The 20327-nt window shown below is 34.7% G+C and overlaps 4 protein-coding genes across 5 annotated transcripts; 2 read left to right on the plus strand and 2 right to left on the minus strand.

Moving 5' to 3' along the window:
- The first annotated feature begins 7155 nt into the window (after positions 1-7155).
- LOC105163361 (aluminum-activated malate transporter 2) lies at positions 7156-9793 on the plus strand. Its single transcript, XM_011081673.3, has 6 exons — positions 7156-7553; positions 7804-7944; positions 8105-8377; positions 8612-8730; positions 9133-9276; positions 9377-9793. The coding sequence occupies exons 1-6, from the start codon at positions 7277-7279 to the stop codon at positions 9710-9712; spliced, it is 1290 nt and encodes a 429-aa protein (XP_011079975.1). The 5' UTR covers positions 7156-7276; the 3' UTR covers positions 9713-9793.
- Positions 9794-10320: 527 nt separating this feature from the next.
- On the minus strand, positions 10321-14931 carry LOC105163251 (protein trichome birefringence-like 11). Its single transcript, XM_011081534.3, has 4 exons — positions 14024-14931; positions 13003-13392; positions 12391-12549; positions 10321-12240 (listed from the first exon to the last, which is right to left on the minus strand). Exons 1-4 carry the CDS (start codon positions 14563-14565, stop codon positions 11904-11906), a joined length of 1428 nt encoding a protein of 475 aa, XP_011079836.1. The 5' UTR covers positions 14566-14931; the 3' UTR covers positions 10321-11903.
- Positions 10601-11023, plus strand: LOC105163252 (antifungal protein ginkbilobin-like protein). The gene has a single exon (XM_011081535.2). The coding sequence runs from the start codon at positions 10601-10603 to the stop codon at positions 11021-11023; it is 423 nt and encodes a 140-aa protein (XP_011079837.1).
- Positions 14932-16712: 1781 nt separating the features above from the next.
- On the minus strand, positions 16713-20327 carry LOC105163250 (putative F-box protein At2g36090). Of its 2 annotated transcripts, none has more exons than XM_011081532.3 (2): positions 20091-20327; positions 16713-18059 (listed from the first exon to the last, which is right to left on the minus strand). In XM_011081532.3, exon 2 carries the CDS (start codon positions 18037-18039, stop codon positions 16918-16920), a length of 1122 nt encoding a protein of 373 aa, XP_011079834.1. In that variant the 5' UTR covers positions 18040-18059; positions 20091-20327; the 3' UTR covers positions 16713-16917. The 2 variants fall into 2 exon arrangements, with proteins under 2 accessions (XP_011079834.1, XP_011079835.1); XM_011081533.3 differs by having other exon boundaries at positions 16713-18097.

A 20327-nucleotide genomic window follows, 5' to 3' on the forward strand; every position in this document is an offset into this window, starting at 1 on the left:
TTTAAATTAACCAATACATAGTTTTGAATCATGAAGTCATCCAATAAATTACTACATGCGGGGTCCAGCATCACAACGATATATCTTCTTGAATGTTTTAAAATTATCAGACCACTAATCTGCAAAACATAAGTTAATTAGCACTTTGATACTTAATAAAATTGGTAAACAATACAAGAGAAATGGCATGTAAGAACTCTAGGAAGAAATTCTTGGAGTAACTAAAAGACTGATTATATATTTAATTCTGACTTATTAAATAACAAATCATATTTTTCTCCTTTGATATGGAAATTTGGAAATTAATCAGAGGTTGATTAGTCATTTAAATAATTATAAAGAATACCAATATTTGATTGTAATACAAAATATAAAATTAAATTTATTTCTATTTTTTTAGTTATTTAATAAAATTAAATTTCATTATAGTCCTTGAACATCTGGGCTTGTGTTGATATGGGCTCTCCAGAGTTGGAGAAGACGCCAACGGCCCAGATTCATTTTCCAAATACAATTACTTGATTTTAAAACGATCGGCCCAAACTCCTCTCCTCCTTTTCCTATTCTTCTTTTTCTTTCTCATGTAAATATAATTATAACTTAATAATTATAATTGAAACTCTAAATACTTTTATACTCAACTTGAATTTTTAATACATTTAAAATAATAATTTAATATTCTAATTTATAACGACTTACCATGATTTACATATTTTCCACGGTAATTATTTTCTTTCAATCACAAAATAAGAAAAACTTTGAATAACTAATTAATTCAATATGAGTTCACAACTATCACAGCCGCAGAAAGGCGATTTGTTTTTTTTTCTTAAAAAAAAATAATAAATAAATTAAAATAATTCATTTTAATATATTGAGCAAAAGCCTCAATTCTATCAATACATCAGTATGTCTAATAATGAAAAATAAATTTACAATAATTTATACAAAATGAAATAAATTAAAACTCAAACACATAATTTCAAAGTTGTGTACAAGATTTTAGTCCAACCTTAATTCCAGACAAAGACATTGAATGCGACTTAGTTGCGAAGATGATGATTGTTACTGATGCGAAAGTGAAAACGAGAAAAGAATGGATGCCTCCCAGACAGAAACCTAACCACCAGATTGCTCAATTTAACCAATCATACGAAGGAATATAGGTACGTAGGTGGACTCTCCACTACTCCACTCCTGCTTTCCTTGTAATTTCCGATGTGGGGATTTTTTGTCCAAATTTTATATACACAACAAGGTCACTCTTTCATGATTTTTGTTGTTGCTCAAGCTCCTTTTAGATGGTGAATCAGAGAAGGGGGAAGTCCTCGTTGGAGGAACACGTGAAGCTCATAAGATAAGTGGACCACAAGCTGTCAGACTCCCAATATTTTTTTATAGGGCTTAATTTAATTTAATTCCTTATAATTTTATAAATAAGTAAATGAATTCCTATAAAAAAAAATAGCAATTTATTTTTTTAGTTAAAAACAAGGAGGTAAATTACTGTATTTTTAAAATACAAGAAGACAAATTGCTAATTTTTATTTTATAGGAAAGTACTTTACTCGTTTGTCACATCACAAGGGGGTTACTTGCCTTTTTCCACTTTTTTATAACTCTTGAAGACTCTATGAAACTCTTAAAAGGCATAAATAGTCCATATAAAGCTCCTCAAGAAGGAATTCAATAGCTCAATAATTCATAAATAGCTCAAGCTCTAACACCGACATCGAGCATCTAACTCAGTTACTTCAGAAGCTTCTTATTAAAAGCAGTAGACCGGCTTATTATAAATCTTTGTTGTAGTTAGAATACCACTAATCGGATCTGATCTTGGCTTACAGACAAACTTGCAATCAGGTCTTCAAGTGGCTATAAGAGCAGCAACTAGCGCCGCTACTCCAGTTCTTCATAAATTCAAGAATTATTGAACACGAACCCTTTTTTATTTTAATTTTCAATTGTTTGACTAAAATCAAATTTAAGGTAGAACCTCAAGGTACAGTTGTTATTATTGATTCATTTGAAAGAAAAAAAAAAAAAAAAAAAGGAGGTGGTTAATTAAAAGTTTTGGAGAATGAAGTAGTGTATATATCTTTGTCCAAAAATAGTTAGTGGGGGTTAAAAGCAAAAACTGCAATTTGCGAGTGTGACAGTGGGAGTTAGGTCATATATAGATGTATAGGGGTTTGAGAGTCCGTGCTACGGATGCTAGTGTTCGTACACGCACCCCATTCCCTTGGAGCGTGGAGCCTCCTCAGTCCTCCCACTTCACCACTAATTTATGTCCACCATCACCCACATGTTACTATTATTTTTACTCACCACCTAATCCCTCATTTTTTGATTTGATAATCAAACTTCTTACTAATTTATGAAAAGAACTATGATGTGAGATTATAAAAAAAAAAAGAAAATTGTTAAGAGAATAAATTAAAATAAATATAGAGAAGTAAGATGAGAGAGAAATATGGAGTAGTCGGTAATTAAGAGAAAAATAATAATTATAAAATTATTATTTTGATCAAATATTTTCAAAGAGAAGAAATAAGATGAAGAGTAAATTGGGGTAGTTTGGAGTTGGTACCATCAAAGAGTTTTCTTTTATAATAGTATAGATTAAATAATCCTCTTATTGAGATAATAATTAGGTTGATGATATACATTAATATAAGAATCAATAATGAAATAAATTATAGGGTAATCTTACAGACATTTTTTTATGAATTTTGATGTAATTATAAATACATCCTTATTGTTTGAGAAAAGCTACAATTATTCTGATGATTTTAACACCCATCTAACAACAAGCATATTCTGTTAGGTTTTCTTCTAATTTTTATGATGAACTGATTAAAATGTCTTTTTATATTATAAATTATAATTTTTAGAATTTTTTAAAATATTTTTATGCATCAATATTTCCTATAGGTTGTTTATTTTACCCACCTTTAATTTTCTTTTTATATTTTTTTGGATATTTTGGTTTATTTTTGAAATTTTTTTAGCAAAAATAAAATGGTAATGTCCACTTTGCTATCTAGGGGGCTACATAATTTTATTTCTTTTTCAGGAAGTATTTCTAATTTTTCAAACAACGAATGTGTATTTATAATTATATTAAATCTCAGGAGATGTATCTATAATTTATCTTAAATTATCACATTAGGTGAAACAAATATATATATATATATATGTATTCAATGAGACTCGAACTCGTAACCTCGTTATTATATATTGGACACCAACCTTAAGTATAGAGCTAATTAAGACATCATCGGTCGAGAGGATACTGACAAAGCAGCACTAGTGCCTTTGGCCTAATCTATACTATTATAAAATAAAAGGCTTTTCACACTCCCAAACGGCGGTTAATAGCACCGCCACCACCAATTTTTTGTGAAGTAAAAAATGTCTTTCAACTAATAAGATAACTATTTATTCAGCTTCTTGCCTTTTCCTTTATATATATATTGGCCCCCTAATTATTTTAATTGCCCCAATATTATGGTAATTATGTAAATATAAATATTCGATTTCTTCAAACTTTCAGTTTTAGATCGGTTGATATGAAGACAAATAACAAAAAACAACCACACGAAAAGGACTAGAACGATGATGGAATTGTTTCCTACTATAAATAAATATCAGCCCGTTGGTCCATCGTCGGGTTAATAATAGAAAAAAAAAATAATTAATTTAGTTTTTAAAATTTGTGAGTGGTCGTATGGCGTTCAAACTGCATTCCATCACTAAGAATTGACCTTGTCTCCAACCATCACTCACTATCCGCAAATTAATCAAGAAAGCCTGGAAGTTTCCCAGTGGAATATACGTCAATATGTTAGTTCAAGATTATTATATATATATATGTGTATAGTTTATTTGAAATATGAACGGGATCTTGTTCGATCGGTAATATTGAGTTCTTACGACTAAAATATTGTGAGTTTGAATCTCATGAATATGTACGTATGTCTACTTGTACAGTCATTTTGTTGTTTTTATTTTGTTTATCGATTTGAATCAACTTTTGAATTGAAACGTATCAAAAGAAATGAATTACAAACAGACAGGTATCCATCAAAATCAAAAGAAGATATGGGCTCCCCACTAATTTCATTCATGATCTCATCAACTCATATAGTTTGTGGATTAGTAAAATCGCACTTGAGTATCATAAAAGAGATTATTAGCCAAAAGCGCTAGTGGCAAACAAGTGATTAGATCGTTTCTTTTCCGTCCCTTGCTTTCATTTTCATTACATGCTGACAAATATACCTTTATTTTATATGTGTTTCTATTGTTTTATAGTTTTGAGATGAAAAAAGTATATATATAAATAAAAATAAAAGAAAAAGAGTATCGGGGGCGTGTTGAAAGCGTGTACACTTTATTTATTTGATTATTGACTAAACCTTCAATTAAAAGTCGCTAATCACAGTGAACATACGTACGGATTATGGTGTAGTGAATGTTGAGTCATCCAATATCTCCTTATCCATTATAATACACAATTTAATTATGGGGTAGGGTAATTACAGTTAATTATATTTTCACTCCCTCCCATCCCACACACAACCAATCTTTCTAAAAAAGAATAAAATAAAATTTGACAATCCGAGCCTCCAACTTTTAAAAAATTCATTACTTTCCACGTTGGGGAATTATGTTATTTTTCTTTAAAAAAATAATAATTAGGAGATTTCATTAACTTCTTAGTTTTTTAAGGAAGAATATTTGTCTATTATTATTTTTATGGGATTTTATTGTAATTTATTTTATATAAAATATATATATACTTTATAATTATAAATGACGGTTAGAGACACCGTCACATCAATTTTGAAATATAACATGTATACTCCTAATTATATATATAATTTTAAAAATTATCTTAACACCACTACATCAATTCTTTTGTTGTGTCGACAATAACTTAAGTGTTGTTTTTTTTTTAAACATAATTTATTGATTTATATATTTTATTCTTATTTATAATATATTTTAAAATACGAAAGATGATTATTATACGCACGCAACGACGGCTTATTACAATAATTTAACAAACTTTTGATCTTGTCTCCCAATACACGGTTGACAAATGAAAGGAAAAAGTCAGGGTCTCATCACGTAACAACCGTGATTTACCATGACCAATTCTTTTTTTTTTTAGCCCCATGGTATAAAATATCGTATATCCGAATTAAAAAGATTATTGTCGTTGAGTTCATTAATGAATGAATTAAATTGAGAGGATGTAAAATTAAAAAGAATAATAATTGTCATTTTCAAGAATATTTTGGGATAATCACTTGATTCTTGAAGACTTGCATCTACAAGTCTAGAACCTTTCTTTTAATTAGTCCTTTTTATGAATCACAATTTATCGATATATTGAATTAATTATTAAATTTAAATGTATTAAATGATATATTAAATTAGGTACCATTATTTTATTTTATTTTAATTTTTGGGCAAGTTGAAACATTAATTTGTCCACTAGTACTATGAAATTTTTTTAAATAAATAAAAAAAAAAAGGAAAATCGACCATTCTTATATTTGGATTTTGGTTTCTTGACTTATATGGCACTTTCTCCACTCCCCGGAAAATACCAAAATTTGTTAGTGGAGTCAATTTGATGATGGGGACTACATATTAGTGGCAATTAAAATGGAGTAGCCATTTTTTTTTCTAAATAATAACATCTTCCACGTTTCGTCTTACCATAACCTTATCAAATAAACAAATTTGAATTACCACCACTATTTATTCCTCAAAAAATATCTCATGTTTTCAATACAGTAATTTATCTCATGATTTGTGTTTCTGTAGACACAAGTGTTAATTTTATGTGATAAATCGAAATCCTATGAAAACTTGGTACCCTAACCTACTACATAATGTGTGGGTCATTATTTTTCATCTTAATTCTGGTGTTGTTAAGTTTGTTTATTTTAATACTAATTATTGAATATTAATATTCATTCATACGTTGATTGTTAATTACGTTATTGAAAAATATAAAATGTAATTATATCTGATACACGCATATATAATACACGTGATTGTTAATTAGACGCATTAATAATTAATAATTAAGCACATGAAAATTCTTCTAAGTTGGTAGCCAGCCACAAATACCTACCTATAATTTTATTTCAGTGTGCAACAATTAATAATAAATTAGTAAGAATTGTCAAAAGTAGAAATAAAACAAATAAAAAAAAAACTATAGATTATTAGCATTTATGGTCCGCTCATGAGGCTACAGAGCTTATTTTAAATAGATAATGTGACCTATAACTAATACCTAATTTCAAAATATTTTTATTGCATTATTGTATAGTATATATATACTTAAGGTAACTCTTAATTTTTTTTTCATTTTCTTTCAAAAAAATGTTTATATTTCTTAAATTTCACAAAGATCATAATTTTATGTCAAACATTAATGTTACAGTTCTCGTGCTATTTTTCTCTAGAAATACATCAATAAATATATATATATATATATATTTCAAAATTATTGTGAATTTAATTCATAATTTCAAACCTTTCAATCTAAACGTAACATAATTTTTTTTATTACACAGCTTATATTCGTAAAGTAGAATAAAAAGTATAACAAAAATTAATATCGGCGACCATGAGACCTAATTAATATTGGACAAACCCATATGTTTGGCGCAGGCGTGTTCCACTACTACACTCACCAACCACAAAATACTTGTACTATCTGCAATAAATTCCTCCACAAAATTTCCCCATTTTCATCTTCTTTTAAAAAGTGGCGGGCATTTTTTTATATTAATGTCATATCAATACGAAACTATGATTTTTTTAAATTAAATTTAAAACTTGGGTACTTACTACATACAATATGATATTATTTTTAGTAAATCGATTATAATTGTCTGTGTCAAATATTTATATTTAACAATTATTATGAAAGTAGAATAACATCTAATATACGTTAGTGGAGTTCGAATTTTTAATTTTATCAATTGAACTAGACCTCATGGCACATATAAAATAACGGTTGATGAGATATTGAACGTAAATGTGAAACGAGATAGACGACAATGAAAGAGGAAAAGACACTCTCCCCACTTCCCTATAGTAAGTAGTAGCTATTCCCACGAAACTATATATATAAGACGACAATGTACTTAAACTGGAACAGCCATTGAGGTAGCTGGGAGTTGTCGTTCATTACACTGTCCTAATTGAGACACAATTTTCTTTCCTCTTTGTTAGTTATAGCAGTATGATTGCTGTTGCTAATGGAAACAACATTGGTACTACTCCGGCGCCTGTCGGGAAACCATTTTCCCGCCGCCGCTGCCACTACTCTTACTTTCCCTGTCTTATTAAGGAAATGGGAAGTAAAATGGATACGAGGAGAGTGATTCACAGCATGAAGCTTGGACTTGCCCTGGTGTTTGTTTCCCTCGTCTATTTGATCAATTCTATGTTCAAACAAGTCGGAGAAAATGCCATGTGGGCTATCATGACTGTCGTCGTTATGTTCGAGTTCCATGCAGGTAAGCATCTCTCTTTCTGAAAAGTCTAATTCAAATCAAATTTAGATGGATCTAAATTAATTATATGACAAATGAAATACACTTATCTTGTGATTGATCTACATTACAAGAAGAAAAATGACAAATCACATAACAATTAATCACATTTACTCTATAATTGATTCGACTGATTTAAGTAAAAATTTTCTTTCTTTATAATACAAACAAACACATGCGCACACTGATACTTACAAGATTTGATTGGTCGCAGGTGGTACATTAGGGAAAGGCATAAACCGTGGAATTGGAACGGTGTTAGGTGGTGTGTTGGGGTGTTTGGCTGCAATTTTAGGGGATGAAATTGGTGGGATTGGCAAGCCTGTTATCATTGCTTTCTCACTCTTTCTCTTTGGTACGCCTTTGTTTTTCTCTTTAATACGTCGGTTCGTTTGATACACACCGTAACAAAAAAAATAATAAATTTAAAAAACAAAATAAATATTCATACTTTAAGTAAAACTCGAACTTATTCATAAAAAACTTGATATATGTTAATTTGATGGACGTGGTAGGCGCGGCCGCAACATATTGTAGGCTGATCCCAAGAATGAAGAAGAGATACGACTACGGATTCATGATCTTCATCCTAACCTTCAGCCTGGTGGCGGTCTCCGGCGTGCGGGCGGAGAATGTGCTCGAAACTGCACGGGACCGCCTGGCAAACATCGGAATCGGGTTTGCGGTGAGCGTGTTTGTCAGCCTGCTCATCTGTCCCTTTTGGGCAAGTAATGAGCTTCACTACTCCACAGCTTCTAAGTTTGATAAACTCGCCAATTGCATCCAAGGCAAGTTCTTTCGCCTTATGGTGAGTAGAAATCAGGGACTCAACCACAATTCATTTTTCTTTTCTTTTTTTCTTAAAAAGGAAAAAAAAAAAAACAATTTTGACCCGAAATAAAATATTAAATTTTAAATCTTACTTAGGAAATTTGAGTTATGCATCTTAAAAGTTATATATAATTTAAAATTGAGGCATATTAACTTTATTTTTTTTTCTCGTCATTGGGTTATGTGTATAGGATGTCTGGACGAATATTTGAAGATGAGCAGTGAGAAGGAAAACGAAGCAGGAAATGGAAAGGGGTATGTCCAAGATTGCAAGTCAGTTTTGAACTCTAAATCCAGCGATGAATTACTGGTAATTTAATTACCCTGCATATATAATCAGGAAAAAATTACACTTTTAGTCCCATAAAATAGGGGTTCAATATTTTTAATTCTCTATCTTATGAAAATTTTAAAATGGTCTTAAATTTGAAAAACTCGACACATTTAGTCCTCTGTGTTATGGGATTCACAGGATTAAATGTGTTGAAGTTTTACCAATTTTGGAATCATTTTGAAAATTCCGTAAAGCATGGAACAAAATATTTCAACTATTTCTCCCTAATTTTGTGACCATTTTGAAATTTCTATAAAATGGAGGATCGAAAGTGTTGAATCTTTTATTTTATGAGACTAAAAGTGTAATTTCAGTTGTATCCTTAACTTGTTTGATTTTCTTGGGTAGAAATTGTTAAAATGGAATAAATTTTGGTAGGCAAATAATGCGAAATGGGAACCTTGGCATGGGAAATTCGGATTTTACTATCCATGGGAACAGTACTTAGTGGTTGGAGAGCATCTCAGAGAACTTGCTGCCACTCTTCTTTCTTTAAAAGCATGCCTTCAATCCCCAAAACAGGTAGATATTACTACATACACTCCAATGCTTATTAGTGATATGTTGTTTACGGTATTTATTACAATTGAAATGTATGATGTAATTATAACTGTTTTATCAGCCACCGACCATGAAAAGGCAGATGCTGAAGGATCCCTGTGAAAGTTTCGCGCTATCGATTGGATGGGCAATGAAAGAGCTTGGAGAGAGCATTGAGAAAATGGAGTTATGTCCAAGCAAGGTTTCCTTAACTCCAAAATTACAATCCCTGAAATTACAAATGAACCCTCCATTCTCCTCTTGCAAGATGGAAGTTCTTGAAACTGATGAAAATCTTGCTATCACCAGCTTCAATTTCTTGTTGTTGGAGATTGTGGAGAAGGTTGAGACAATAGCCAAGAAGGTGGAGGAGTTGGGGGAAGTAGCAAATTTCAGAGCTAGGAAGATTGATGTATAGGATGACTATTCCGGATTGTAAATACTTGAGGAATTAATTTTTAACATCATACACATTTATAATAATTTGACTGTGGTGTAATAGTGATAAAATTTGTAAGACATATATAACTTAAAATGGAAGTTTATATAATTTCAATAGTCAATAGGAGGATAGTGTAATTGATCGCCTGGCAGCCGACCAAGAAGTAGTAACCTGGGGAGGCTGGAAGAGAGTGCGGCGACGACTGACTATCTAGTTGACAGGCATAAGTAAGCGAGTGGGGAAAACTTGGCACTAAGGAAACTCCTAGTCGCAGGGCCACAGGGGAGGGAGGGGGAGGGGGAGGGGGAGGGGGTTTGAGAAAGTCTTTATTTACTAATAACAATAGAGCTCTTTCTTCTTCTAAGCTAATTGAGATGCCTGGGCGACGTATCAAGAATCATTTTTATCTTCTTAGTTGTTAAGAAGTAGAGTAAGGACGACAACAACCTTTATAAAAAGTTACGACTTATAGATTTGATCGAATCAAACTAAGTAAGCAAACAGATTTACTGAAATTTGATTCGTTATGAATCACTTTTCTTCAACTTTACATGGCATGCAAGGCAAATGTTAATTTAGTTAGATTGGACCAAAAACCCACATGAGGTTCAAATCAAACCAATTGGCATAAAACAATCAAAATCTTGGGCATAGCGTGGCAGCCGGCAACCCGGCCCAAGACCTTACATTCCAATTCCCATCTTTGGCAGTTGGAATACAGACAAACATGTCTGGCAAAACCAAACAAATGAGCAGAGTCGAGAATGGTGGAGCATCCAATGAGCTCATTCTGACATTTATACAAACATGTATTGTCCCTTGCATCACAATAAGAGAGAAGAGAAATAAAAACAGGGGACAAAAATGGGTCTTCTCCCTAAGTCGATCGCCCAAAATCTTACCATATTATCGTCAATTCTGCTGCTGTTCTCTCTCTGCGATGTCGCGAGGTGTAAGCCAAATACCACCGTGAAAATTGTGCAGTGCAACATCGGGACGTACACAGAAGGCGACCCTTTTACGATCAGCTTAGCCTATGTTCTTGCTGAATTGGAGAATGTTACTCCGGCTCGCCAAGGTTATGATTTCCGCGACATTTCTCCCTACCCAAATGCATTTGCCTATGGCCACGCCGCTTGCAACCAGACTCTTACGAGTTCGGACTGCACCGCCTGCCTTTCAGCCGCCAGAATCGCTGTTCTAAGCAGCTGCGACCACCGGATTGGGGGCCGTTCCGTGCTCTATGATTGTACCATAAGATATGAGCAGTACCCTTTTGACGATTAATCTGTAAGATCTTGGAAAGCAAAAGCCCATCGGGTTCTTGCTTATTGTATATGATGACTCTCGTAATCTGGGTTTTGTGGGTTTTCGATGTTATGTATCTGAATTATTCATCAGGGGGGGGGGGGGGAGCAAAAAATGTTATGTACAGAATCTTCGCGAGATAAATCATTTGTGCTTGCGGAGAGGTCCAGGTTGAATGGAAATTCTTTGATCCAAAGGCAGAGACAGAGAGAGAGAGAGAGACTTGAATATCGCAGAACTTGATAAGTTGGAACTTGGAACATGTTGATTCTGAACCTAACCATCTCTGTTCTGAGGAATTGCGAAGATAATCACCGAGAATCAGCGTCGGAAAGACAGCATAAACGACCCCCATTTTCAAGCAAAAATCACAAAAAATCATCTTGTTCAAACACCAGTTTATTTTGTATATACTAGTCAAGATGCTTTGTCAGCGCCAAAAATGCAAGAAAAGCCAAAAACTAGCTTCACACGAGTGTTTCTGGCTATCCAAAATAAGAACTCTTCCGACTCTCATTTCCCGAAAGGAGCATGCCTCTTGAGTTCCTCTGTTGATATCTCACATATGCACAAAAGTCCCGACTCCTCTGCAACTGTGGAGTCGAGGACACAACCCTCGACCACTAGTCAGTCGTATTACGATTTCAAGTAATCAAACTGGTAGGAATCTCATGTTTCCTTCTTTGAATTGTTACGTATATTATGCGTCACTGAAACTCGAGCTGCAGCATTCATCAGCTGATGAAAACCATATGCAGGCATTTCCCTGAAGCAGCAGTAGCTACTCATTACCATTAATGTTGCTTTATGCTCTGAATCACACGAGGTGATTTCCTCGTTAGAAACAAGAAGATTTTTGTCAAACACGCCTACGAGAAATTTCCCGTTTGAGAAAAACTGCATAGAGGAGTTCGTTCCAAGAATCAGGGACACCAGGGAGGCACCAATGACTGCAGTCTTGGCGGTGGACGGGAGCCGGTCCAACTCCAGGCTCTAAGTAGTACAAGGAAGGGTGACCATCTTTTCTCTGAGATGTCATGCTAGTCACGTTCAAGAATTCTACATTTCCCAATCTGAGATGTTCTGATAAGCCATTAACAAGAATGTTGTACTCAATATATGAAGACAAAGGTGTTGGACTCAAGTTGGGTTGTGTCTCCCGGTGACAGCTACCACCAGTCCTCCAGTCCCCACCTCTGTAAAACAGACATTATTATAACAAGCATATTAAGATGAAGTTTTACAGATGGAAGTAGAATAATGAACACAGAAAATTATTTTCCAAGTCAATTTTAGAATTTGAGACTGATAGGCAGGTAACGGAGGATGTGCACATCAAGAGATACCTGAAATGTACTGGAGCATAGCCTCGGAAGATCAAATGAGTCTTTGACAAATTTACTTCACGACTTATCCAGTCCGTCAAAGCCTTAATGGACCTTTGCAAGGCATTTTCTACAGTCATCTCCATCTTGATCTCAGCTCCTTCTTGGAAGTAACAGCCCCTGATGCACCAGCAAGACTTAAAGATTTCAAGGAGGTTTCTGTAAATTGATCTTATAGGCAAACAATATTCGACAGCAACAAAACTTCAAACCATCAACAAAGCAGGGTAATGGAAGGAAGAAGCTTATTTTTGGATCGTATCAGAAGGGCTTTCATTTCTTGTGGTAATCCCATTCTCTCTATGATTAAAGTATTCTCTACAAGGCCAAAAGGAAAAAAGATGGCAAAATTTCGGAATTTCCCCTGAATTCATGGATAAAAGAAAAAGATAGTAAAATATCAGAAGTTTCGATTGATTAATGCATCAATTCCCCTCTTCCATGTTGCTTTCTAATTAATCGTCAGAGCTATCTTTCCGCAGAAATAAGTTTGCTAGTTCTTTGATACAGTACCAGTTTAATGTTGGAGAACAAAAATAAGATCCAAACAGCAATTAGGAGAATGAAACTAACCCTCTAATGGTCTTCTGATAATTCCACCAGTGCCCTGTGTTGAAAACCAGCAAATCTGCACCCTTCCAGTGCACGGAGCTCCAATCCATTTGGTCCAGCTTCAATGTCAATTTAACGTTTTCTGGTGCCCCATTAGGCGCTCGGCTCTGCAGCACTAGAAACGGAGCTCTGTAGTACTCAACTGTGCAGTTAAAATCCCTGAATTTAAAAACTAAAGAGCCTGAGTGCTTTGTGATCGGGCTCCCATTAACTTCGTATATTGAAGTTTTGTCAGGAACAGGAGAAGATAGCATGCAAAGAAGCGACTCCCATTGGTTTCTTCCTACAGAATCTCCTACAAACACCAGCCGTTTGCCTCGCAGTTTTTCCAGCATAACTCTTGCATCAAATCTGCTCCACAGAAGAATTAGCAAATGAGAGCGCTATTGCAGTGTTGTTTTCTTGACATGAATAAGATGAACTTGCGGAAACTACCAAGAACATGACAACGCATTGTATTCACTTGAATAACAAGAGGCTACTGCGACTAGATGCTCCCACAACCCAACTCATACAACAGAAAGAGTGAACTCGTGGTAGAACATATAATTAACTGCTATTTCCATAGGGGTCTGGATGACCCTCAAACGAAACGGCCACCGCACTATCGCCAACCATAATAGTAAAGAAAACCACTATTTCAACAACAATGGCCAGTAACTAGACCACCACTACAATTACGAACTTCCTTCTGCTAACATATCAGGACAGTTCCATTGTTTCACAAATGAAATCTGTTCTTTGCTACATCAACCAAACATCGGAGAATTAGCAAGACATAATGGATTTCCTTTATTACAAGCAACTTAAGCAGCAGCACAGAAACAAAAACATTCTCCATACTGATTTATTACCAAGTAAACAGACGAAAGTATTACATAGTGCTCGAGCAAAAAGCTTACACACACTCACACACCAAAAAAAAAAAAAGAAAAAAAAACAAACAAACAGATTACACAAGAGAATAGAATCTAACAGAAACCTGGGCAAATTGCAGTCTTTAGGTTGCCAGCGCCACTTGGTATAGAAATTATCACGTCTATCATTCTCAGTACACCGAAAGCCCACATCCAAGAACATACAATCTTGTGGTTGGTAAAGCGGATAGCTCTCATCCCATACCCAATTCCCTTGAGATATATCACAGCCTTCCGCACCTACTTCAAGAAATCCCAACTTTTTGGATTCTAGCAAAGAAGCATTTGCCTTAACCCCAGTAAATAACACTGACTGGTCACGTGAAGAAACATTGGACGTAAATCCAGTGATTAACAATGGCTGCCCACGTGAAGAAACATTGGACTTAAACCACCCAGTGATTACCAACGACTGCCAATTCAAACCATTGACAATCCTGTAATCCAACAAAAAGAGGCAAAAGATTAAGCAGAGACTGAAGAAGAAGCATCCAAGAATAGCAGGGGTAGGCTCATGAGGCTTCGAGAACTTAAATTTCTTGAGAAAATCCAAGTGGGTCATTTTGGAACAGCCTTTTGAAGATATAATGTTGTTCTTCTCACTCATCTCTCCTGCCTGGAAAAGGGGTTTCGGACTGTACAGTACAGAAACCACTTCAAATTTCCAAAGGGTTCTTCTCTTTGGAAGTCAGTATATGCTTTGTTCCTTCTCTTTCCGCAAGAAAACAAGAAGACGATGATTAATGCTGATGGGAAAGAAGGCAAGAATGGAACAAGTGAATGTGGACCAACTGTACTCAAATTGGATGCTTTATTTAATTAATAAACGGGACACTGAGCTTTATAACAGACAGTAGAGCAAAAGTGGCGCATTTGAGAGAGAAAAGGGGAAAGGAAAGCAGACAGAGAAGATAGGACAGAGTTAGAAGCGGAGGTGGTGGTGAATGTAGTGGGGTCCTTCACAAAGACAAACATTCATTGCAGAACGGTTTTGGGCAGAAAAATTTTGCTCCCCTTATTGTCTATTTTCCATTATTCATGCAGAAATTCTCGTGGGGTCAAACAATGACTGCGAGTAATATGTATTTTTTTTTTCTTTGAATAATATGTAAATGTTAGATCTTGGAGCGCTGTAAATCTTTTTCTTGATTCTTGGGTGTCTGAGTGGTAAACCTTTCCGACCAATTGGAACGGATGGATTTTCCTGTTATCGAGGAGTGGGAATCGAATGGTGAGAGTGAAAGAAAACTAGTTGAAACACAGATTTTAACTCCAAGAAATGTGGGCAAGAAAGTAGGAGAGAATCCAGGGAAGCTGTGGGGCATTGTTTCGTGGTAGAGCCTCATGCAATGAACAAGAAGATAATTCCATGTAAGATTTGGACTACATTATTCTATTCTTTGGAGTTGATTGATGCCTTAAAAGCTTGTCGAGTATGATCTGTTTGAGGGATAATTACACGGGGTTTATTTATCATTTTTATCTTTTGAATAATTATATATACATTTATTAAAAATATTAATACCATTTATATAAATTATTTTGAGTTTTAGATAATTACAAATACGTTGCCAAAAACATCAATATCTTTACAAATTATTCCTACACTTTGTCATGAATAATTTTTATAATTATGCAAAAAATGAAATTAATTTATCTGAATAAATTATATGTTAGAAAGTATAAATATAACTATCCATTTATTTTATAGCATAGCAAATCAAACTTAAATAACTTAAATCGTTCGACAAGATTTAGGACTCGGATATAAACATGTATAGATAATTCTTTATTCTTTTTTGTACTGAATGTAAATTAATTGTTGATAATATTAAATAAATCTCGCACTAGAGAGAATTGAAATTCAATTTGACTCGAAAGTGACCCGAAAGAGCCCAAGAACCACATGCTTTATATCTTTAGAAAAATGGATATAGACCCCTCCTCAATCCTCATCTTTGATTTATTCCAAGATGCTCCAGTAATAATTACTTGATTGATCTCTAAGAAGAGAACACCAACAAGTGAATATATTATTAGATACATTGATTTTTAATTTAGATAAATTATAACACGCTCTAAAATAAATTATTATAATTACAAACATTTTTTATTATTTAAAAAATCAATATACATTTTTAAAATTAACAATCGTCTAACAAATACATAAATTATCACGAGAAAATATTCAACAAATTTAAGAAATTATTTAATTTTCCAAATAAAAAAAATCTATAATTATGATAAACCTCAACTGAGTCCAAAGTCATCCCACTTTGCTCATAAGTGGGATTTGAATTCTATGTTATAAACATCTCCTGTTACCCCCCCCCCCCCCCCCGAACCCACACACACAGTGGCATATATACATATATGAAACATGTGGTGCCAGGTAACTAACCTCCCAAGGCAGAGATTTTTGACTTTGTGGAGACAATAATGACATATATTGGACAACACCACATTTTGCTATTCCACCAACCAAATCATGTAACATCAAAATGAGTAAAGCATTCCACTTCTCCACCAAAGTGCAGACCTGATTGTAATGATCTATCCCAGAATCCATGCACTAAGACTTAGCATTAGTCTCAAACTGAAAGCTGAAACTTGTAATAAAATCTTGGGATGATGATGATGATGGCGACGACATTATTATTGCAAGTGAACAATTGCTCCGTTAGTCGACATTTTTATCAATCACAAATCACAAACAAGAGTATCTTGGATTCAAGGGGATTCAGGGAAGTAACGTACTCATAAAGATGTCGAACCTTTATTTCGACATCTATTTTACTCTTAGCAATAAAGAGTGGGTCTCAACAGTGTACATCATTTCCTTTAACACACAAGTAAAGCAAAATTATCACGGCATACTTAGGAAATTCAGCTACAAGCTACTACCATATGTGCAAACAAAACTGAGTGACAGACAACTTATAATGAACAAACTTCCGTTTCACAGACAGTACAGACAAAAAGTCACGCAAGCTGCAATACTTCCTAGAATCCAGAGTGTATCTAACCTGTTCTCGTATCTCATCTTCTCCTCCTTGAGCTCGCTCTGAACTTTTGAGTACAGTTGACAAGACTCGAGGGCCTCACTATAATTCTTGCTTCTTGGACAGCTAAGTGCTTCTCTCAGAACGAGCAGGCTGTTTCTACCGTTAACGTGAGAACCTTCCATGTCTCCCAGTTGCATGCTCAGTTCCGTCAACTTGAGAGTAGTATGGGTTTCTTCATCCTCGATACGAGCCACTCTGAACTTCATGATAAGAATGCACTCCACCACTTGACATGGAAGAATATCTTTGGCGGGAAGCACAGAACCAAAACGTAACAAGAAGTCGTTCTCTGTGGGCCAATGTCTCTGTCCTCCAATAGGGCTCCAACTGGAAAGATTAGCAGCTTTCTTTGTTTTTTTGTTAACAAGAATCCAGCTAAGCCTGATGCCATCGCGGAGCTCTTGCCAGACCTTTCCGTCTTTCCTCTCTCGTTCCATGGACCAAATTGGAGGCAGCCCATCGGATAGTGAAACCGTAACTTCATCTGTTTGGTCATCATTGATAGCCGAATATGCAAGAAGATCAACCCGAAAAGGGCAATTGTAAAACCAACCATTAAAGCTATTTGCATTGGGGATACCCCAGAGAACTCTTGAACAGATTGTTTTATCTTTATATCTGATATCCACAATAGACACAAAATCTGATGGTGAAATACTTTCGGCCTCATCCTCATCGCCGTAATATTCAGCTTCAGTCCATTCTTGAGGATACTCATAATAGTCGTTCCAGTGAAATTCAGGAACCTCCTTATTTACTATGAGCGGAAAGCAATCAGCGTAAAATTTTTTGAACCCACCTAATGAAGAGATCAAGTTTTTGACATCATCCCTATTAGTTGAAGGCCACATAGAAGAACAAACATTTTCCCACAGCCTCTCTTCTCTTGAAATAGAACAGAATGCTGCACAAGTGCATGCAGCACTGGCCAATGTAGCACCATCCAGACGCTTAAGTATATCGTAGCAAAGATCACTGCTTAGAGACGCCATACTTTCAACTGATGAGACTGACATTGTTAAGGTCCTCTTACCATCTGCAAGCGGAAAGTAATTTATTCAGGGAGATAAGAACCTGCGATGAAAGTGAAGACAACAATACTTGAAGCTGTGAATTTTACATGTTACATCTTCAATAGTATCAAATCCTCAATCAACAGTTCAACACTAATGTTCTATTATTTAAGTTAGTAGTCCATGTATTTCAGCCTCTGTCCATCTTTGAGAACCCCATAGCCACATCAAGCTTTTATGTAAATGATCAGACAACCAAGCCAGGTTATACACATGGAAGGCTAGCAAGGTAACTCTACCACCTTTCTCCAGCTTCCCTAGTTATATACTCAAATACCGACGAGTACTACATCTGCTCTCATATATTGACCACTTCTGAGTTTAATATATATGAATCATCAGCATTTTCTAACAACACTTAGTTAAGCTTGCTAGAAACACATGCAAAGAGGAAATATTAGAACTTCTGTTCAACTTCTTTACGTTGTCAAAGAAGTGAAACAATTAAAAGTTCTAAAAAAGTTGAACTCAATGTTTTAGCATCAAAAGTTCTCCTACTGCCATGTTCAAGTGGGTTACAATCTCTGCTACAATATGTCTTAGAGCACGAAATGTAACCATTCCTTGCTTCAGGTCTATCGGTAGTCACACTAACCATAGCCTGCCAACCAATGTTTGATACCAAATTCATCAACTTAATTCAGTTAACATATTAGAGCAATCATCACAAGGTGTGATGAAATTGTTTCCTGGGAGAAATATTTAACAACAGTACATGATCTATCATCTATTCAGACTCGGCACATACTCGGATTCCTATGCACATGAATATTCCAACAGATAAAGAGCTCATAGGTCAAAATGTATAACCTACTGATGATTGCCAACTCAACAACAGGCGGATCTACATGCACTTTGCTTGGTTATTGGTGATATATGCTATAGTCGTGTTCAGATGCCTTTAAGTTATAATCATACATAAAGTCAAACTAAATATCAATTGCAACCTCCAGAAGATCCAAAAAGAGTATGTCTTGGTTGGAGTTTCGCCATAGAAGCCTCATGTTTATGTTACTAACAAAAAAGAAACTGATTAATCCAGGACAAAGAAAAGCTGCTTTTAGTAATTCTGCACAGTGAATACCTAGATTCAATTATGAAATGTAAGAGGCATATCAAGGAACAAATACTTGATCATAAAATCATATGACTAATGAAAGGAAGGGGAAAATATTATCTGTAGGCTTCTAACAGTGAAAGTCACCAGAAAGAGTAAAATTTATGTGAAATTGACCAAGCAAGAATGGTCCTTTCTCTCCCAAATATATTAAGCTTTCTATGGTTTGTGTAGAGTTAGCGAGTTAAATATCTCTTTTGCCCTCCACAGGGAGTAACAATCTGAACACATGGATACTTCAGACACCAAGAAGAGAAGAGCGTACCAACAACTAAAATTACGAACTAATTTTGAATGATATACCCACAAATAGGTATGAAATGAGCAGCAAAATTTTGTGAATTTCTCTGCTGCAATGCCTTAATCTATGGCTTCACCTAGGAGCCGTATTTCGGGCAGGTTCTGAAACTAATTTTGCTAAATACAGTACACATGAATGGTTTAGTTCCATATTCTAGAAAAAGTAATTTCACTATTCGACCACAAAGCTAGCCATCTACCAGAACAAAATCTTGCCAATTCGGATAGCTAGGCAACTAAAATAGCCACATCACATATCTGTTCATACTTCCTTCTCTTTTCTGCAAAAAACACACAATATATCTGCAGGTTGCCATAGTAGAAAAACCAACAAACAAACCCAAGAACCACAAAATCGACCAGGAATTTCACTCAGCTGGCAAAACACTCTTCTCACACACAAAATCGATACATGTATACAACTAAATTTGCAAAATGCCAGATAAACAGAAGCTTATCACTACAGTCAATAACCAAGCATACAACAAAACCCATAAACAAGAAATGCATAAACAAACAACAATTAGAGAAAATAAGCAAAACCCAGAAAAATGTGGGTCAAAGAAACGAAAAATACCTCACAGAGTGCAGAAACAGATTCAAGGAGTGACCCCTCTATGCCTTGGCCACCGACTTATAACGAGAAATATAAGAGAATTGGAGAAAGGCGATGTACAGAAATTGGAGAGAAAGAGGGTCACTCTATAAATATCGTGTAATGTTTGTGCGAAAGATCTTTTGCTTTGTCGGGGCTCGAATTAATTGTTCGGATAGTTGCAGAGCTCTCGCCCTTCTCGTGGCGTCGTGCGAACTG

This window comes from Sesamum indicum, linkage group LG6 (genome assembly GCF_026168435.1).
Source record: "Sesamum indicum cultivar Baizhima isolate 11 linkage group LG6, ASM2616843v1, whole genome shotgun sequence".
Lineage (NCBI taxonomy): Eukaryota > Viridiplantae > Streptophyta > Magnoliopsida > Lamiales > Pedaliaceae > Sesamum > Sesamum indicum.

What these genes read in the sequence shown, in the direction of transcription:
- LOC105163361 (XM_011081673.3), top strand. Translation starts at nt 7,277, where the DNA reads ATGATTGCTGTTGCTAATGGAAACAACATTGGTACTACTCCGGCGCCT. An exon ending in TTTCTCACTCTTTCTCTTTG is followed by an intron (nt 7,945 to 8,104) that starts GTACGCCTTTGT and finishes TGGACGTGGTAG; the next exon opens with GCGCGGCCGCAACATATTGT. An exon ending in GCCTTCAATCCCCAAAACAG is followed by an intron (nt 9,277 to 9,376) that starts GTAGATATTACT and finishes CTGTTTTATCAG; the next exon opens with CCACCGACCATGAAAAGGCA.
- LOC105163251 (XM_011081534.3), bottom strand. Translation starts at nt 14,565, where the DNA reads ATGAGTGAGAAGAACAACATTATATCTTCAAAAGGCTGTTCCAAAATG. An exon ending in AAAGACTGCAATTTGCCCAG is followed by an intron (nt 13,393 to 14,023) that starts GTTTCTGTTAGA and finishes TCTGTGGAGCAG; the next exon opens with ATTTGATGCAAGAGTTATGC. An exon ending in TATGCTCCAGTACATTTCAG is followed by an intron (nt 12,241 to 12,390) that starts GTATCTCTTGAT and finishes TCTGTTTTACAG; the next exon opens with AGGTGGGGACTGGAGGACTG.
- LOC105163252 (XM_011081535.2), top strand. Translation starts at nt 10,601, where the DNA reads ATGGGTCTTCTCCCTAAGTCGATCGCCCAAAATCTTACCATATTATCG.
- LOC105163250 (XM_011081532.3), bottom strand. Translation starts at nt 18,039, where the DNA reads ATGTCAGTCTCATCAGTTGAAAGTATGGCGTCTCTAAGCAGTGATCTT.